This window comes from Mastigoproctus giganteus, chromosome 2 (assembly GCF_048544385.1).
Source record: "Mastigoproctus giganteus isolate SK-2022 chromosome 2, ASM4854438v1, whole genome shotgun sequence".
NCBI lineage: Eukaryota > Metazoa > Arthropoda > Arachnida > Uropygi > Thelyphonidae > Mastigoproctus > Mastigoproctus giganteus.
Window position 1 is genome coordinate 91769277 of NC_143576.1, and position 21518 is coordinate 91790794.

Genomic DNA, 21518 nt, shown 5'->3' on the forward strand with positions numbered 1-21518 from the left:
TGGTGTCTCTTCATCATCATTTTCTCCTTGCTGGGAAGATCGGTCTTGTAGTTCCTTTCGTTCACTTTGGGATCTGGTTTCCATTTCTGATTTCGGAAATGATTTTTTATTACGCTTCTTGGAGGCTGGAGTAGGCCTGGAGGCCTCAGTATCACCCCGTAGGCCTAGAGTTTGGATAGTTTCAGGAGTAAAGTCCTGGCATTCATCAATGATAGTATAGTCTGCAGTGGACATGATTTTCGAAAAACGGAAAACAGGGGTTTCCAGATAATCGGGTCGCCGTTAGTATTCTCCTAAAAAGTAGCAAAATGATGGTTGAAGCAAGTCTCTATGATAAACAGGAACCCGGTATTGGGCTGTAGCCTTCTGTTCACGTGGGAAAAAATAGGAAAAGTTCAAGCGGAAAAACCTCTAAATTAACAGAACAAGGTCTTTTTTTTTTTTTTTTTTATTATTATTATTATTAGAAGTTTTTGGGGACGATAAATACGATGTCAGTCTTCATTTTCTTGCAGGATAAGCCCGGGGGAAGTTTCACATCTGCCACAAAAAGTTTGTAGACGTGTGGGGAACACACAGAAAACATGGTAAAGTTAGTTTAAATCAGGCGAAAAGTTTCAGAGACGTTGTGCCTATGGGCATAAGAGGAGAAAAGTGCAATTAGGGTGGAGGAGTATAATCCCTAACCTTGTCGCCACGTGACGTTATTCTTGACCTTGTTAAGCGACAATCACTAGGCAACGTAAGCAGACAATTGCTGACACACAGCGGGTGGTCCCCTCCCCAGTCACAATTTGCTAGATATTAGCGTGGCAGCTCCGAAAAGACCGAAAACTGCTCTCTTCAATTTCCTGCCAATGGCGGCATGGCGACCTAACCATTGACAAAGACGTTGAATAATTAACGTTAAGATCTAGCAGAAAGATCCCAGAAAACACCAAAAAAAAAGTCTCACCAACGGAATCCTCTTCTAAACTTGTCTATGGAGAACATAATTCCAGAAGTATGAGGCACTTTAAGCACTTAAATTAAACAAAATATCAGGAGCTCGAATTATTGCGTCTGCATGCCGAGACTATAGAGCTTTGAGCAGAGACTTCACACGGACAATCCGTTACCGACAGTCCTTTACCATCACGAAGTTGGCATGTGCCGCAATTTGTAAATTATACCATGAATATTATGTGCCGTATTATAGACCAAAGATGGCCCTAAACTTCTTCGTGAAATCAGACCTGAAAACCGATGGAATCTTTTTCTCTTATTGTTCCACTAATCTCAGTCGAGTGTTTATATGTAATATCGAGATAGGTCGGAAAAATAATAGTTAGCTATCCACTACTTGCGTAGATTATTTCTCCTACAAGTTCTTGATTTTAAAAGTTGAATAACTTCAGAATTCAAAAGGGAGTTCGCCAAATAGTCGGCCCTGAATGGAAGTCAGCAGCACAGATCAATACGTGGTCTATCGTTAACAGCGAGCTCCCGCGGATGGAAGTCGGAGTAGTCTGGGTTCGAATCTCATTGGAATTCTTAGAGGCCTCATCAAATGATGCCGTAAGTTAGCCAACTCAACCACAGATAACAGTTTTTTACCGCGAGTTTTTTGACAAACTTTTGAGCAACGCTATTCGTTATTGGATTTCTCACTCTAATCTAATAGCGTTGCCCAAAAGTTTGTCACACAAGGCATGGCAGTGTTTTGCAAAGTTCCTATATTCTTGTTAAGAAATATCTTCTTGTTGGAAAGTATCAATGCATTCCAGCACAGGATACAATCAAGTGTTGGTTTAAACTCTCGCAGTTTGTATTTATAAGATGGAATTCGTAAAAGAAACTGGTAGTTCTATCACTCGTACATGAACCTTCTGGCATCATAGTAAATGAATAGCTACAATATTTAAGCTTATCGGTCAGTTTGGCTTTAGTATCTCACCCAACTAAAGACAAGACATGTCTTGTTATTCTATGGTTGAGTTGAACTTTCAAATTACGATGTTTTTTGCTGTTTTAAAAGAATCTTAATTATAAATCTCCCTCGTAAGAATAGGACTGTATATTATCTTTAAAATACGTTCGAATGGATTTGTTTCGTTTGTACGGAATTTTGTGGTTAAACATGGATTAACAGATTCCTCATTGTCAACACCGGGCATAAAGATTAAAGACAAAATGTATATACTATTCTGTAAACATTATTATATATCATTCACGCTATGGTCGTTACTAGACCAATTATTTTCAACTTTCAGTGGGCTCAAATATGCCTGACACTGACAAAGCACAAGGAGCTGATATAGATTGAAAGAAGGGGTACCAAATCTCAATCTCTAGAAACGTAGATTTTGTGGAAAGATAGAAACAAAGTGAATAGAACAGAAAGAAATTGTTAGCTTTTGTAAAGTTTAGTTGGCAATTTTATGGTATATGAATGAAGCACCTTTCCTCGCAAGGAAGGCCACCTCTCTCGAGTTGTGAGGACAGCTGGCCAAAGCACCTATCTTAAAGTGTTCATACGTTTTCAATAAAAGCAGTCATATTTAGAAAAAAAGTCTTATAACGAACTCCGCATTAACTACACAACATTCCCAACAGTTAATTGTAAAAATAAAAGACACACGCCTCCATTTTTCCTTTAAAGCTGGCATCGCTCCCACAATTACGCTATACTGTAACTTCTGAGTATTTATTTTTATGTGTTTCCACCGCTACAACTTCTCCAGGGGTCATTTATTCCGTGATGACTAAGCTTATCGGCTGTTTCGAGAGAAACGCGTTAAGTCCAACAACATATGGAAAACTGCTGCCTTCTCCATCAATAAACAGATAGATCATGTTGTGCTTCTGGATACTGTCACACAGCAAAGACCAAATGGCCGCTATGTTTTCTAGTCACGTATAATGATTTACCAACGGCTGGCTTCAATGTTTACAGACTTCAGTAGCTTTTTTATTTAAATACCTTCGATCATCTTTGTGTAGCCAGGCTAATAGTTATCACAGTCCTAGTCTAGTAATAGCCAATAAAGCATTTTCCTTCGAATTGTTTTTCTTTTATAAATTTTCTCTATTTCAGCCTACAAATTAAGCGCAGATTTCTCAATGTTCTCTACATTTCTTTCCTGCTTTCCAACATTTTATTTTCTATTCAGCTTTCGTTTCCTTTGAACATATTTGTATTTCTTCTTGATATTCAACAACTTTGTTCCTACAGGTATGTTTAAACCCTGATCTTTAGAGACATCCTTATAAAGTACACAGGGAGAGAAATCCGTATCCGTGTGTTTAAGCCCGCACGATGAATCAAATGCGTTTTCAAAGCATGAAATGGGATCAGCAAATTAAGACATTGAACGGTATATGCTCTTAACAAATATATTTATTATATCTAGTTCACATTTAATTCTCTGCTTTCTTTTTGTCATTCAAATCTAAATGTAATAGACGAGTGTTGGGCTATTAAAATCCATTAATTTTCTTTATTTATTTATTATATTAGGTGATCCACGTGAATCTTTGTCAACCTCACCGCATATTTCAACATACGAACAAAAGCCATTAAACAAGAAAGATAGTTTCTGATCAGAAATATATCACTTAGGTTATAAATTAAGGTTCCGAGAAGCTTCTCAAGCTGCGTCTTGGATATAGTCACAATAGCTCAAGGAGCCACCATTAGGTTTATTTACTGTCACACAACAAAATTGGCGCCTCCGTAGCCAGGTGGGAAGGAGCAGCAGTGCGTAGCACATGCTTCTTGATTAGACCGGGGTTCGAGCCCGTCACCACCAAATACGGAGGATGCGGAAAGGTCAGGGAATGACCACCGCATATCCCGGAGCAATATGGCCTTAAGTTGCTAATGCTCCTAAAAACTAAATAACAAACAAACAACAAACAACAAAATCCATAAGACACTGTCATTATACCGTGATATACCATAAACAGGGTTATGAACACAATCTTCGTCATGAACAACATCTCTAGATATTCGTATTCGTAACTGCCGGAACACACGATCCATATCCTGCAGTAGCATGAGCTGCTAGCAACACAACAGCACAATGAGCAGATAGTAAAGTCCAAGGAAGCAGTATAGGGCATCACTCTGAACTCCCAAGCAAGAACAGCCCAGTAGATTAATCAAAGCTATGTGGATACAGCATAAAGAACTTGCAAAGATGAATAGATGACTATTTTTAAACTGGATATGTAAGGCCGTACCATGAACTACCAAAAATAGGGGCACTGCAACGCAACCCAATTAACTTCTAATCAGTTCCAACAGCTAAAAGAAATAAGACATGAAACACCAGCGATGTGAGGGAGAGTGAACACCCGTCCAAATTAAGTAACAGATTACCTCATCCTGTCCACTCCCACACTATAAAAACTTCTGTACATTCCATCATCCGTTCGGAGGATTATGATGATCTCCTTCCAGATGAAATCTTAGCTAATTCCAGCCAAACAAAACTGAACCAATTGAATTTCCCAATGATTTCAATTATTGTTTACCATCTATCCTATTGTCAACTGTTCATAGTATACGCGTTCAGGGTATGATCTGGTCTAATTAGGGATGTCGCCATTGTCCTCAGAATGTGGAGGCTAAAATTTAATAAAAATTTACCGGTGTACGTATTCCCTTATTCTTAAGTACGATTGCTGTTATGTTTTGTTTAACACACTTATTCTTATAAACATTACGGTATGTTAAAATAACTGTAATTAAAATGCACGGTTAAAAATAAATCAAATAGAAATAATATAAGAATTTAAAATATTTGAATATTAAATTAAAGATAATTAATTTACACTTCTATTGTTTTTTAGACTTCTCAGATTATTTTCTGGTATCGTTGAGTTGAATAATAAAAAAGTAAGTGCACGTACACACCTGTGTACAAATTTATTGCCAACGGACTTGGGTTAAATTGAATTCCACATATCTGGAGTTTCACTTTTGCTATAACGGATGAGAATGGTTAGTTGATTGGCGTCTTTTTTTGCTTTTTATCAAATCGGCATTAACGCAGAAAGTGGCAAATCCAGGTTTAGGGTCTTTTTTTCTGATCATTAGATACAGAGGACGGTGATCAATAACTGTTTGTTATACCAGCTACTTTCTCTGATTTAGAATAATAATTCTGAAGTTTCGTAGGCAATCATCATGCCCACAGCAGGTTTCAAGTCTTGGGTGAAGAGGCAGGATTTGGCCACTATCTCATAAAAATGGCCTTAAAGAGAATAACAGTTTGTATCTAATCATTAGACATTTAAGATATCCAGGAATTTGATTTAGTTATACAAAAATGAATTGTCCACCTGAGAAATGACCGAATAATTATTTTATGCAGTACCATAAAGTACAATATGCAAAAATGTTAGTTTTCATTTCATATTTACGAACTTTCCTCAGAGGTTAATTTTCCCGTCCATTATTCATTCCTTATTTTAACAGGATTTAATATTTAGGCGATATTCACAAACATTTTTTGTTAGCTTATTTCTGAATATGACCGAGTGACTCGTGGCCGAATTTTAATTGGTTACCTTCTCTTATAATCGAAAGCTATGATTTATTAATATCCAAAACATATACTGTTAAAGTTCAACGTAGTTCAGTATCTTTATATTTGTTTTAGAGATGATAAGCTTCCATGTGATCACACTAAGTGATGCCAACAATCGATTTTGATAGGATTCAGAGGTTGTTTAATAGTCTATCCAACCATCTCATTAGCCAATATTCGGCATAGATTCGCTGGAGGTATGTAGGTAGTGACAGTAAGATAGGATCTAAACAGTTTACAGCATACTGGAAGAGAACTGATTGGTAATGCTAACCAGTTGTTGTTTCATGTTCCACACTGAAGTGTAATATTTGAACTTTAGTTCAAAAAAGTAATATTATTTGATGGTCAGGATTTAATTAAACCCGTTTTAATCCTCGATTTTTGTGTTTTCCTCTTTCTCATCAGGGGTCCATCGACGGGCATAATCTTAAACAGATTTAATTTCTTAAGCTTCTTGAAATTATCCACAATTAGTTCTGCTGGATGTTACTATTTTGTTTCCACCCAGCCAAATAACTTAGCAGATCCCATTCTAATTACTACATTTAACATGGCTGTAGCCGGTTCCGAAAGTTAAAATCCCCCAAAAAACTAATTTTAGTCCAATGATTTGGTCTTAGATTTCCTTGGATTCACATTGTCATACCGAAGAGATGAACTACATTTAGAACCGTTTATTATCGATGCTAAGGTCCAGGCTTTTCTTGCCGTGAAAAGCTGCCTTTGAAAAGTATGTTTCTTAACGATTCCAGCTGTAATCCGCAATTTACATGCGTATTGGCATACTGAGTGCAACCTTCTTTGTGATATAAAAAAATATAATTTTGGCAAGACATTTAACAGTAGAGCACGCAGATTTTCAAGCCACTTATACCTTAACCTGGAGTGTCCCACAAGACAATGTCAATTCTCAGTGATGCTGTTTTCAGCATCGCTGACGTGACATTGGAACTCTTTTGAACTCATCAATGATACTTGTCCACTGCAGGTGATGTCTGACGTTTAAAAACAGCAACTCCAAAACTTAAGAACTACCTTAAGGCCACTGACTTACATTTAAGTTTCTTAAAAGCTCCACAGAGATTTGGGCAAACTTAAATCAGTACAGTAATGTACTAATTGTAATACAGTATTAGCAGAGTAGGTACTACTCACGAGTGGTACATGGCATATAATTACCGTCCACCCCTATTCGTCTTTTAAAATATATACGTGGCTTTTATACCCTGACTTAGTGACCTAATTCGTTAGGTCACTGAAAGCTTTTTATCACTTTCATGACAAGGTTTTGGCGCATTATAGCCTTAGTCGCTGATGCGCCAATAAAACTAAACTAAACCAAACCAAAACCGTCCACCCCGTGTCATGGACGAGATCCATGACACGGGGAATTTTTAGACATTTCACAACGTGGCTGAGTTAGCTGGTCCCATGAGAGAGAGAGAATAGGATGATTTTTTTCTTTCAAGGAAACTCGGGTTTTTCGTCCGGCAAACAGACCACAGAACCCACCCAATTTACGGGCATAATATATATATATATGGGCACAATGTGGTCTAATCCGCTCATCTGCCTAAAGTCCAGCAACAATAATTTTGTTACAAATTAACATTACTTTCCTTTTTTTATTTTTTCTGAAAAAAAAGATTTTACACGAAGGAGAAAACCTTAATAATAATTGTATGAAACCACTTCCAGTACCATCTCATTATAAAATAAATGAAAAAACAGTTTGTTCTGACTCATACTCGACCTACCCTTAACACCAAACTTGGCTTACCCTAAGACGAACTCGCTGAAGTAATTAAAAAAAATTAATTTAAATATTATTAGCGACTGTTAACTTGAAAAACTCTAGGCTAAAAAAAAAAACGCATTTAATTCGGCGAAGATTTCTAATTTCATTTTTTTAAATCATCCAATGACTTTCACTGTAAAAGAACAAAGTCAATTTTCATAGCATTAATTAAAAAGGTAAGCTTTTTGATAGAAAGAAAGAGAGACAATGATTCGGTCGGTTGAAATGAATGCGCGTGCAGTTCTTTCCACGTACGAAAAATAAAGGTGAAATCACGAATATGTTCGCAGTTGCTGACAAAACCTGTCATATTCTTAAAAGTTGAAGAGAACCTTCATTAATCTGTAGAATCTAGTATTCTACACTTCTTTTTCTTTCCTTAAATTCGTGTAGCGCTCATTTAGATTACGTTGACAGCAACATTTCGCGTTAATTATATTGATTTATGTAAAAAGAAAACATATTCTTGCGTCCCTATCTGAATAATGATCTGCGCATGTCTCACAATTTGATTTTTTTGAATGTTTCTCTCGGGTTCATTGATTTACTGTCATAAATTAACTCAAACAAAACTCTCCGGCTAGGATATGAGTGGGTTGCTTGCTATCAGCATAAAGACATCTCAGACCAAGAAATGTTTGCGTTTGGTCCCAAAAATTGTGTTTTAAGGCGTGTTTTTTGTTACTGTAAAAAGACATCAAACAATGTTCAAATAAAACATTCCGCGTGATACTCATAACAAACAGTATCGATTTACCGAATTAATTTAAATCCTAAATTAAACCTTTTAAAAATTGTCACGAACTCAAGATAAGTTAACGCCAGTGTATTTGTTAGCCAGAGCAAATTTGTAAATAGACTTGAAACAAAACTGATAATTTTTTGCACCAGAAACTATGGTGAACTCATTAAAAATTAATTCCATTCAAAGTTTGGCCTAATTTTAATACTTGAAGCGAAAAGTTATGATCAAAGTATCACCAGGATCTCTATCCATAAATCCACAAGAGGACGATGGATGAGGCGTTTTTTGAGAAATAAGTAACTCATGGGACTCAGCACATCGATAAAATGTACATATTTTAATCACTTCGGATCTCTTCCCTTAACTCTTTTATTCTTTTTTTCTAATATCCACTAAACGGGAAAAAATAAACTCCACTCAAGATCGAACTGTACAGAGGGACACGCATAAGAGGGATCATACCTTCATCAAATTTATTGAGTTTAGAGAACCTTTTTAATTAATAAATCTGAGATGTACTTATCAAGGGATAAAACCATTCTGTCGCTTTAAGAATGGATTACTACGTCTTCAAGCCGGGCCTGAGTTAGTCAAGCATGAGGACAGCGTTGATGGATAATTAAGTTATCCAATATTTAATAATGCATCTTAAAACAGTACTATTAAAAGATATTGCCAAATACGAGTGTGTCCATTCAAATAAGCTCTTCTTATACAGAGGTGTCGCTGCAGCATTTATACTATGTTTTATTTTTTTATGGTTCGAATGTCAAGCTAATTTCGATTAATTGGATATGTTTACTCGCTTAATTTTGATGAACAGCTCTGCGATGAAGTTTTTCTTTTTTTGTTGAAAATGGAAAATGATTTTTTGCGAACTTACTTGTTTATTAAACGGCAGCATTCTGAGAGTAAAAATCCCATTAAAACAACCCACTTATTAAGGAGGATGCAGAAATCCTTGAGTGATTCATAACGCCTCTCTGAATATATATCTGATGATACGTTTTTAAAGCCGCTTCAAAACAAACTCTTCTTTATCCGTGAATTTATTTTAAAATAACCCCTCGCTACTGTTGTGTCTGTCCGTATAGAAATTATATCCAGGCTGCTAAAAATTATTTAAAAAGGACACTCGTACGTTTCTCTAATCACCATATACCATCATGACCTGCTGTAATGATTGCAAAACGTTTTCTGAACATATTTGGTGTCTCTCTCTCTCTCTCTCTCTCTCTCTCTCTCTCTGTAAGTTGATCCGTACTTTAGTAAAGCAGAGCCGACATTACACGTAAAGGTCTAATCCCTTGCAGTCATAACACTGAGTAAACAGGAAAAAGCAAATATAGCCAGTCAATGACTCAGTACGTGCGCGATTCCTTTTACACTGTGATTTCAGCACATTAAAGCTTATCCTCTTGTTTGTTGCAAGATTTTACTTCTGTTTCTAATGTAAGTCATTTTTTCATTATACGCAGCTCGACAAAATTAACAGAACACGTAGAAAACGTGATGTAACTCGTGCAGCTTGCGATGAAGAGGGAAAAATTTGATATGGTGGTGTATCACAGAATAACGATGAAATGAGGAGACAGTGAGAAACTTCCGACAGGTATTTAAAAGGGTTTTTATAAGGATTATCAAAAAGGTCACATTACAGAAGTCGATACAAGACGCTCGAAAATATGGTCACATGACATCAGTACGGCGCATGATCCCTCCAAAGGCTAAACAGACCTCACAGCGGTGATTGATGCTCGATATAAAGGTGTCTATAAGATTTTGTGGCAACAAATCTCATTCTTCCACCTTCAGCTCACCAAGTGACCGAGCAACTAGCTGTCGGCGTGCAATGTGACGCCCAAGGGCATGCCACACATTTTCGATTGGGTTTTAATCTGTGATCGTGCTGGCCACGGCAGTCGTTGGATATTCAGCTTAAAGATATTCCTCTACCACTTGAGCTTTTTGTGCAGTAGCGAACATGAGGACGGATACAGCCTTTGATCATTATTCCACCCCACATGAGAACACCATCTGCACCGTGTGCCCCTTTCTCTGATGGAAGAAAGATGGTGCCGCATTCCTCCTTGTCTCCAGAAGAAATAACGTCTAGAATCTATTTGTAGGCTAAAAAGGAACTCAGAGAACAAAACTGTACTCCATTTGTCGGGCTCCAAGTCACGTGTTGATGGCATCAGTTTCGGCGAGCTGTGCGGTGGTTTGGGGTTAATGGTATTCAAGGTATTTGTGTTTATACGGCGGTCTCCAGGATTTCCCCTAGGGGTTAATAGCATACAAATCACTGGTTTCCTTGCGTAGGTTCCACTTTAACTGAGCGTTCTTAACACAATCCGGTTGGAAATGTTTTTCACCTGTTGCCGCAGAAACCTCAAGAGTCAGTTGATGACAGAATATCGCATGGCTCAGTCTTGTTGTTAGAGCTAGATAGTCGTTTGTTCTAGTTGACCTCGGGCGACCTTGGCCAGCTCTTCTTGTAATGGTTCCTGTCTCCTGAAACTGCTTCCATAGTGAAAAAAAAAAGCATGTTACGCTGGCCTGGGACCAACTGACTGAGCCACATTGTGAAAAAAGCCCACAAAAACTGATGAAATGTCCTAACTGTCCATAAAACATTGATGAGATTTGAACTTATCTTTTCCACCAGTGTGGGGGATTCTACTAACTCTACTACCCAAGAGGGCTATGCGTCCATTGCCTAACTTTATGAACCAAATTCATAAAAATTCCATTGATGGGAATCGAACCCAGATATTTTCCACCCAGTGTGGGGAAGAACGATGATTATATCCACTGCACTACAGGCAAGAGTACATATACAATGTCAAGGTTAATTATTAATTCACTAGGTATTATTATTTTATTTTTTGCTGGGCACGCAAATCGTTCAGATGACTATGAAACCTTAGAAAATAAAACGCAACAAATTCCGATCTTGCATTCTCTTTTATTCAGTCAACATTGAAACTGGGGCATATTTATGAACTGAGGAGAGAGAGAGAGAGAGAGAGTTTATTCCTAATAATAAATAGTTATAGTACATATCCATATTTTTATCACATATTTCACATTAATTCTGACGTGCACGGTGTGTACAATGGAACCTGCCAGCTTTGCTCTAACACAGGTTAGTAAATATCAGTAAAAGCGTAATCAGGGTTATTACAATGAAAAGGGTGCTGGATCCATATCTTACGCTAGGGACACATAAGAAATCCTAAGTGGCAATCATCGTCTGGCTTTTCCGATTGTGGCAAACGAGAAACATCAGGCCTCACGTAATAATTCACCAGTTGGCTCCCAGCCAATAACACCATCACGTAAAACATGAATTCCCGAAATTATCCATAAATATTAACACGACACGCACATTCAGGGAAGAAAATGATTCAATCCGATGAAATGTCCTAACTATCCATAAAATTATTAAAAGTTGTTTTATGGATAGTGTGTCATAAGCTATAATGCGAATCAGAAAAATTGAGCAAAATAAAACTTGTTACCAACAGGTTTATCTCTCTCTTACTGGTGTCTTGTGAGGATTATGGTACGGGTTGTTATTAAGAATTCTTTGAGGAAGGGCTACTTAGGCCATATTGCGCCTATTAACCTAGTTAAGGGTACACATGATCACCGCTTCTGACTGTGTCTGAACAGTGTAATACGTGGGATTTTTTTGTAGTTGCTGGACATTAACATTTGCTAGAGAATCTTTTCTCCACTGCTGAAAGTAATTGTCACAAGTAAGTATCCACGGAGGACCTGCAAAGTCTTCAAGAACTTTGTCAAGGTGGACATTCCAGCATTCTGTTGGCATCCACAATCTGATTTCAGTAGGCTGATTTTCTTTTGTCTTGGTCCTATAGCAGGACGTCCATCGTAAACAATGTAGTATTTAGCCAAATGGGACAGGTGAGGATTCTTTAGATTTTAGCAGCGGAGAGAAGCGGTAACATCTTTCTTTTGGTACTGAGTGGTGTTTCATGGGCCTGAACGCACCTCTGTACCGAAGATGTTCTGTTTACACATAGGGAAATTAAGGATGGACTGCTGGATAGAGACGAGACGTGTCAACATTCTCCCTTTAACAAAATCACAAACAGATACCCCAACTCTAGGCGCGATCTAATTAGATCTATACAAGCGAAGTAAGGTATTACGATTTTCACCAAAAATTATAGTAGAAATGACCGCCAGTATACTTGTTTAAAGTTTTTATTCAGCACATATTTAACATGCTCTTGAAAATTCAGTTTTCTCTCAAAAATTAGAACTAAGGAACAAATACTGTTGGAGAGTTTCGAAAAGGATGGTTGGCTATGCGTAGCTCAGGTTCAGGATGCATCTTATGCATGCTATTACGAAGTGTAATGGCCATCGATTTCCTATTAGGTAATCTGTATCGGTTTTGTGTCATCCACAGTTCAATGTTATTTATCGATATTCTCTCAACGTGGTTTATATTCTAGGAATCACAAGAAATGGTAAGATCACCAACACAGATTTATGAATTCACAATGTGTAGAACACTGTTAAAAACATGATTTATTCATATTGAAAATAAAGTGCCACTCTGAACAAACACACGTGTAGGACTCCTCCTTGTACATAGGTCTGGTCTGTAAGACCCTTGGAAGGATCTGTGCTGAAGGAGATTTTGAATCACCTCTCAGATCAAGGAAATTGAGTTCTCTTATGCTGGTGTAGCGCCATGTGGTGTCGGACGGTTTCGCTACAGCTCTTAAGACATTCCTCAGAATGGGCCAGCGTAGCAAGTGCAGCACCTCAGGGATCAATATTGAAGCCACTTCTCTTCTTCCTCAGTGATATTGATGAGGGAGTAGAAGGAAAGCTGACAAATTTTGCTGAAAATTTTAACGTAAGAAGGGCGATTAACGACAAATCCAGGCCAGTTTGCTTCTAAGCGATTTACATCGACTGTATAAACAATCTGAAATTTTGAAATTTAATTCTTTTAAATGTAATTCTGCATATAAGTAATTCCTGAATTTCTGTTCCCCAGAAATAGATCCGGAACGAAAAAGACTTGGGGGGGGGGGTTTCGTCTCAGTTACATGAAATTTTCCATGCAGTGTAAACAGAAAGTTGGGAAGGCACACAGTGTTCTATCCATGATATATACGGGTCCTCGAAAGTAGCAAAAAGGATGTCAGTATCTCTATGCATAAGACAATGGTCAGAACGCATTTATAACATTGTGTTCAGATCTCATACTTGAAAAAATACATTGAAATTCTAGACAGGGCCAAAGAAGGGCAATCAGCTTGGTCAGGGAGTGCTAATCGATGGCTTTATGAAGAATGGCTTAGAAAATATGGACCGCAAAGCTTGACAACTGAATACCTTAGGGCCGGTGGACCTAGGTAAATAAACCCCTGAAGGGAATCAGTAAAATGAACAAGAGATGTATACTTTCACTGGTAGAAGACAGAAGAGCCAGAGGTCACAAATACAAAATTTTGGGAAGTAACAGAAGGATTGATTCACACGGGTTTTACATTCAGGTAGCGTGTTTTATATCGTTGGAATGAACTGCCTGTCAAAATAGTGGAAGCGGATAGCTTGGTAAAGTTTAAAGTGGAACTGGATAGGCACTTTTAGGGGAAGTATGAATGACAGCTTTTTTTCTCCTTTATTGGCAGGTATATAAAGAGACCATTTCCTTGAATTATTTAGCCATAATATTACTAATTCCGTCAAGTCTTATTACGAGTAGATGCTCTTTTGTGATAAATGTATTCCTGATGTTTAATTCAGCTTTATTCACGAAATCCAAGGATGGTCTGTTTTTCCGGTGCCAAATTGATTATTATTGATAAGGTTTGGGACTTAATTCAGCAGATAAGTCGACGGCGTCATCATTTGTTTTTTTTTTTTTCGGAGGTTATGATTAAGCAGCTGTGAAGAGAAACTTGGTTTACAGTTATGAGGAACAGAAAGAACTTTTCTCGGTTTGCAGATTGTTAATACACAGTACCGGATCCAGGAATTTGTGTTCTAAGAAAATCCGATTGAAAAACAGAAAACAAACACGGGGGAAATTACCTTTAATCGACATTAATAAAAAAGTAAAAGTGATTTTCTTTCTTTAAATATTTAAAGAAAGAAAATCTCAATCTCTCTCTCAAAGTTTTCGGAATTAGGTGAGCGGTCTTAAGAAACACGGACGGATAACTTGATATCCACGTGTCTATGCCTGCAAAATTCAGTTATTTAATTAACTTTTTATTATAAGAAAGCAACAGTCGAGGCAGAAGCTAGTATTGCATTTTTTTACGATTATGTCATGTTCTTAGCATAGCGCTACTCTGCTAAGAACAGAGCATGATCATTAGAACTATAAATGCATTAAACTGAAATACTCAGTCCTGAGAAGCAGTATCAAATAACTAACCAATAGCGAAATATTATAGTTTGTATGGTGATCTCATTTGTTCATTACATCAGCAGCACTGTGATGATGCAATTCTTATTAGGACTGGATTGCAAAGCAGCGGTGCATTTTCACCGAATCTAACCCTGAATCGTAATTACTGCAGACCATGTGCCCTTCTTCTAACGCATATTCTAAACACATTATTTATTACCTGCCTAGTCCCTTTGCCAATAAAGTGCAGAAAAGAAATATTCTACAATTTAAACCATAATTAGTTTTTTTCGCCATCTAATAAATCAAATGCTGTTGTTCTATTTTTGTTTCCCATCATTTACGCAAAGAAAAGAAGGCGAACATGAAAGAAAAATAAATTTTCTTGTAGCATAATAATGAATATTAACACTGCGTACATCGCGTACTATTTCCTACTGGAATTCCAAATTACGGCAATAAATTATACTTCAGTAATGCGTAAACATCCAGCGATCTTGATTGCTCCGGGACTGATTGTCCCCTTTATCAGAGAACTCGACTTTATAATCGTATCTAACGAGCTCCCTTGAGAATAAATACGCCTCTTTCTTTTTTCGGCTCATGGCCGTGAATTTTGTATGAGGATGGCCCACGAAAAAAAGCAACGAATTTTCATTTAAAACTTTAAAATGTTCTTACTCTAATCGTGGATTTGATTCATTTTTTCAAATGTAAAATTTTAATAAAGCTTAATTTATAACTTGATGGTTTTTACAGTTTAAGAGGAAGTTTTTTTAAGTAATTTGAATCTTGTTTTAAAATATTTATGTTCATAAAATATTCCTGAGCCACAGATACTCGTAAATAACATTGTTGATAGCGAACCAGTAATGTTGAACTACGAGTTAGCCATTTCTACTTGTCATAGTTTAATTTTTCTTTAAAGTGAATCATCAAATATTAAAGATGTTTCAGCTTAACCATATTAAATGGAAATACACACCGAATCTGTAGTTGTATTTAAGTTTGGTACATTCGCAACGGATTGATGTCTTTCTTGTTGAAGCTGTTTAGATAATTAAGTTTATGAGAGAGAGTCAACTTAAATACAATACGTTATCCTTACCGGATGATATACTTTCTATTTATGTTGACTCTTTTTGAGAGAGAACTTGGAGCACCCGGAAAGAAATTTCCAGAGGAAGTGGAACTTTGACGTAAATTATTTTTTTTTCAGAAGTCTGCGTACATAAAGTACATGAAATCCCTCTCCACCACTGAAAATGGTCATCTCAACTAATGCACACGCTAATCCATTAACACGCGACCAACCGGAAGCTAGATCTGCCTTTTCATTTTACAAGGCAAAGGTTGAATTTGAAGACCCTTAGATCTACTGCGATTGTTAAATTAACGGCAAAAATGCATACCATCGCGCCTTCACGCACAACAAAAATCATTATTCGGTAATAATGATAATTTGAAGAAACGAAAAAAAGGTAATTGCTATAACAAATGTTAAACGTCCACAAAGTACTTCGCTCCCTTCCACAGTTCACTTCTGGTTATGCTAATTTTTTCTTAATGGAAACTGAATCAAATACCACTACGCAGCAGTTTCACGTGGACAGAAAATAACAATTTCAAATGAAAAGAACAGTTCACTTACCCATCGATGTCAAAGTTTAGTGGAACGGAGTGAGCAAGCCTCAGTGGTTCCTTCAGGATCGAATTTAGCCACAGTCCCGGACTCGGAGTCCTTTTCTTGCGTTTGGAATGTGCAGTTAACACCCTCCTGAGTCGGCTTTGTGGACAGCTACTGTGTGCAGTAGATTCCGCCATGTGAGCCAGATCCAGGGCCGACCCGCTTGCCGCGCGGTACCTTCGCTGCATCGTGCACGAGTTACTCGGAACAGGATGGACTGGAGTAGAATAGTGGAGCAGTAGCGATGGTGTCGAGATGCCTAGAGATGGAGCTTACTAAACGTCATCGCCACACGGCACGAGATGAGAGATCGAGGTATGTCGAAATCGCACGAGGGGCTTTGTGACGGAGTGATTCCAAGCGACCAGCGCCATCGTACTTGATATGTGGCTTTCGAGCTCTAATTAAAAAGGTCCTTTGGATCTTGGGGATGTTTCTTCATATTTCTAGCCACTCTGCGGAAGCCACCTCCACCAGCGTCGTCCTACCTGTACAGATACATGTGGATTCCCCGCCGTAGCCTCGATCCCAGGTTAAATAGCGAGCGACCCCAGCAAGAGCAGCGCGAACAGTGTTTGGAGGGAGTAGATTTGCCGCTTTCTCGTTACGTAGCCTGCCTTTGCTTTCGATGAGCGGGTACGGATACCTTCCTGGTTATCGCTTCTTAAATGCGCAGAAATCAATGCGCAGATCTTTTAAAGAAAAGGTTGTAACAAAAAGCGAGACGTCCAGGTACAGGTGGATAATGTTTGTTTTCTGTTTTCCGTTGCATTCCACTAAAGAACTTCTTATCCGCTGTTCGGTGATCCGTTTGATTGTAAGATGGAAAAAAAAAAAGGGTGTGTTTACAGAGAAAGATGGAAAGAGGATAACAGGACGAATACGGAAAGGAAGGCAAAAGAAAAAGAAGTTTTTTGGATCGCTCGAAGAGTAATATGAAATAAGTTTCAGCTAGCAATGTGAAATAAGATACGATTGAACGATATATAGCTTGATTGATACAAAGAAAATGCGTTATAAAGATAGTCCCCTTTTTTTCAATCAAGTAAAAGGTTGAAAATGCATTGACAAAATTCCAGATACATCAACAATATTCAATGATGGTATAAACAGAATGCTTATAAACGTTTTCCCCAATACTTCAGCACTTATTGTTGAATAAAATGCTCTTAAATGGATAGGAAAAATGCATTTCGAAACCCACCAAGTTATGGCACAAACTATATTTCTTCTATCTTGAAGATCACTGACGATAAATGTGCGAAGAAACTACACTGGAAAGAGTGAAAGGTTCCATTATCGATCTAGAATTGAACAGATCATAAAGAGAACTTAAATATAATGTTGGATGGGTTTTTATAGGAATACATAAGAGCTTTCTTACCTTCTTTATGATAGCTGAATCCCCGATCAACAAGTGTCTGTTTATAGTGATTGGAAATTAATTTTACTAACAATGCCTTTGATTTATTAAAAGCCTTCATCGTATCAACTGACCCATAAATAACTAGAAAATTTCTTGAAGTTTTTTTTTTTTTCAATAAAAAAAAATCAACAAAGTTTCAAAAATTTTCGTTGTCCTGTGGGATGAGAAACTCGGTATAACTTAAGGGAAGCAGAGACGAAGCCTTTTTAACGATGACTCATTCTGCAACCTGATTTGAACTCCTCACTATAATCAAAATAATTATGGGTTATGATAATACTTTTGTGATTAAATGGAGGTTTTGTAAAATATACATATAATAATAATTATTATTATTCAAACACCTATTATACTTGTATATTCAATGGAGAAAAAATTATAAATCTTTATGCAATATCTAGTAGGGCCACCTTTTGTCCGAATACTGCCTATACACATTGTGGCACGGATTTCACTAGATATCTGAGAGTGTCCAGCTCCAGCTATCACTATTCTTCGATCTGGATATTTGTCAGCTGCTGTATTATGGTCTGTAGAGAACTGCGAAGCCATAATGCCCTTTTCTACACTTTCCTGGTGTTCTCAATTGGATTCAGATCTAGAGAATTAGGCTGCCAGGGCAGATGTTGGAAATCTTGGGAATGTTTCTCGAACCACGCAGATACAATTTTTTTCACGATGGGTAATAGCATTGTAGTCTTGCAGCACTGCAGGGTCCGATACGATAGAAAGATATTCATTAGAGGTAACGCGACACTAACTGTATAAACGGACTCAGCCCGTGCCAACAGAATACGCCCCATACCATGATACTACCTCCAGCCGCTTGAGCAGTGGAGATGAGACAGTCTGGATGCATTGCTTCATGATGTTATGAGGATGCATGGCTTTATGAGACGTAGCTTTCGTATAAACACACAAAAGTTCTATTTATTATTATTATTATCAATTTATAACCCCAGGAAACTGTGAGCCACCCCGAACGGCAATGTGCCAGGAGGGTGTGAAATATGCATACTAAGGTACGAGGAACCACACTTACAGTGTACAAGAATACATACGTGCTGGACCTGACATATCTTCAGATATGAACTTACAAGAGCTCGAAATAAATGCAAAGTTTGTAATAAACAGCAAGATAAATGCACCAGACAAAAAAGCCAGGTGTAGATGAACGTCATAGATTCAATAACTGGTAATAGTTCTTAAGTATTTCCTTTCTGTAGAGATTGTCCTCACAGAACTCACTAGGGCGGATGCCTAATTTATTCTAGATCTGAAGGCAATTGGCTGGGAACCTGTCCCTAAGGGAATCAATGTTTGTAAGGTTAAGCCTCAAAGAGAAGCAGGAATCGGGGTGTTCTCCTCTTGTCTTCTTTGACCCAGATATTAATGGAGATATAGACGGAACATCAATTCGACCTGTGATAAGCCGATCCAGCGTGAGTGTATTTCTTTTCGTGATGAGAAGTCTCCAAGGAGTGGTGCCTAGATTAGTTTGGAGGATAGATCTGGAGATAGTAAAACGGTGGCCAACCACCCTGTTCATTCATCTGAGCAACCAGTATTCCAGACTGAGGTACTTTTTTTTTTTTTTTTTTTTTTTTTTTTTAGGTGGGAGGCAGGAGCAGATGACCAAATTTGAGATGCGTAGAGAGAGATAGGGGTAATGCACCTCAGGATATGCCGAACAAGTAGCGCTGGATGGAACTCGTTGGTGTGTACACACACCAACAAGTTCCTGACGCACTGCCCAAAGTGCCGCGTACATCTTCTGTCTCATCCTGGCAAAATGAGGCTAGAAAGTGAGTCCAACATCCCAGGTGAGGCCTAGGTCTGTATGGGAAGTTACCCTTTGCACCCTTTCACCACTAAGGAAGATTTGAACATCATTTTAGACTATTTTTTTTGGTTATCGGTAGTTGAGCAGATTTGGAAGGATTCAGCTGCAGCCAATGGTAGCTAGATAGTTTCAAGTTTCGTTATCTGTGTAGATGCATGTTGTTAATATCAAAATTCTGATGAAGATGATTTGAACTTCAGATCGTCGGCATAAAAAAACAAAGTTAGAGTTACATGCTAGGAAAGATTCCAAAACAGCTGCGAAGAGGATAGTTGAAAGCACACTCTCCTGCGGGATTCCTCCTGTGACGTCGAAAGTTGCCTGGATGTAGTTGGTGGTAACAGACAGATATCTGGGAAGTAGAATTGACTTCAATATTAGTAGCAAGGTATCTACCAGACCGAAGTAGTGCTTAAGTATGGTAAACAGAGCTGGAAGGTATATTCTGTCATATGCCAATTTAATGTCCAGGAAGATGTCGATCTGGGATTTGCTGTTGAGGATTTGTTGGATTCTAGAAGATTGGTGGTTGTTGATCTCTTTTGTGCAAAATGGTATGAAGGTACTCGGGCTTGTGACCAAAGCAGTGCTGGGAAACTGCTGACTGAATCGCTTTTTCAAAGATATTAGGTAAAGAGCAACTGATGGAGATTGGTCGCAGATCTTTCAGAGATTTGGATTTCCTAATCTTTGGAATGGCTTGACATGATAGGATCTCTAAATTGATGGAACGATTCCAGATTGTAGGATTCGTTTGAAAATGATGTGATGTATAAGGTCAACTATGTATGTGCTGCATATTTTTACTATGAACAGTGAGAAACTGTCTCGTCCTACAGTAGCTTTATTGGGTAATTTGTTAATGACATCAATCAGGGTCTCTAGATATTTCTATGTCATTCATGGGTCTTTCTCTGCCTAAACCCAATTATTCAGTCATTTTCTACACACTGGACCTTCCTGATGCAGAATTCACTTTAAATTCCAGCAGTCTCATTCTTTGAGAACTGACTTTCTGCAGTTTCTTCCTTTTAAAAGCTATATCCTCCTTTCATTCCCCACTCTTTGAGATGGCTTCTTTTGACACACCTTCCTCATCTCGCGATCGACTAAGAAGTCACAGGAAAGCTTACTGTATATATCTAATACACCAAATTGTGATTATACCACATGGAAACTTACATTTTCACACCTTACATTTAATTATCTGTTGACGCCAATTCCAAAATGTTCCTAATTTTTGGCCAATGATAGTATATACATTAAACTCTGGTTTCTCGAAATCAAGTTTTACAGAGTGATATTTTAGCTCTCTGTTTAATTAAAACTCACTACAAGGATATTAAAACAACTTCGGAAAACCTCCGTTAGAAGAATTGCTCTCATTTACAGAATGTATATTTTAAGTTTCTCCCATTTCGTGCAGTCAAAAATACAAGACCTATGGTATGAATAAAACAGAAAGTGTGTTATCAAACTGTCTGCCACTGGAAATGAAAACTGCAGCTCGATGTTTTATTATCATGGGAATGCTGATTGTTATAACGGATTCTTCGCCCATCTACGGTTTCAATACTGCTTTGCCTTCTTCAATGTTTTAACTTTATTCTCGCCTTCTTGGCTCATTTTTTCTTTTCAGTACATCATCAAGAAACTAAATGAAGCGTCCAGGGAATATTTTACATCAAATGCTTATGAAAGTATTGATGTTATAAGGATATTCTTAATAAATTCTCGTATTATCAAATATACTACGGTGAGTGAAAAGATATGGCGAAATGCTTTTCTGCCACAAATATTTATACTTATCTTAACGCGTGTTTGTAGTTTTAGAGACACAAAGTTGGAAATATTGGCGCTTTCAGTCATTCTTAAAAGGGTTGCTACTCTATTCGATTTCACGCTATCGGGCAGCGAAGTATAATTCGAACAGCAACTCGTGATACAGATGAACTTGCTGATGTGCTTAAATCAGAAACGCCTACGCATCCTGTTAGATGAAATTTGTGCTAAATAATATTCATCCTTACT

At 37.6% G+C, this 21518-nt stretch overlaps 1 protein-coding gene across 4 annotated transcripts in view; it reads right to left on the reverse strand.

The window, feature by feature from the left end:
- LOC150089422 (GTPase-activating Rap/Ran-GAP domain-like protein 3) overlaps positions 1–21518 on the reverse strand; it is a 503165-nt gene that overhangs the window by 357390 nt on the left and 124257 nt on the right. For 3 of the 4 annotated variants that reach the window (XM_090389444.1, XM_090389443.1, XM_090389439.1), the window contains exon 1: positions 16183–16795. The exons of the other annotated variant lie outside the window; for it this stretch is intronic. In XM_090389444.1, the coding sequence (XP_090245570.1) occupies positions 16183–16406 (224 nt within the window). In that variant the 5' untranslated portion in view covers positions 16407–16795. Of the gene's footprint in view, positions 1–16182; positions 16796–21518 lie in introns of those variants that run through there. 4 annotated transcript variants of the gene reach the window in all.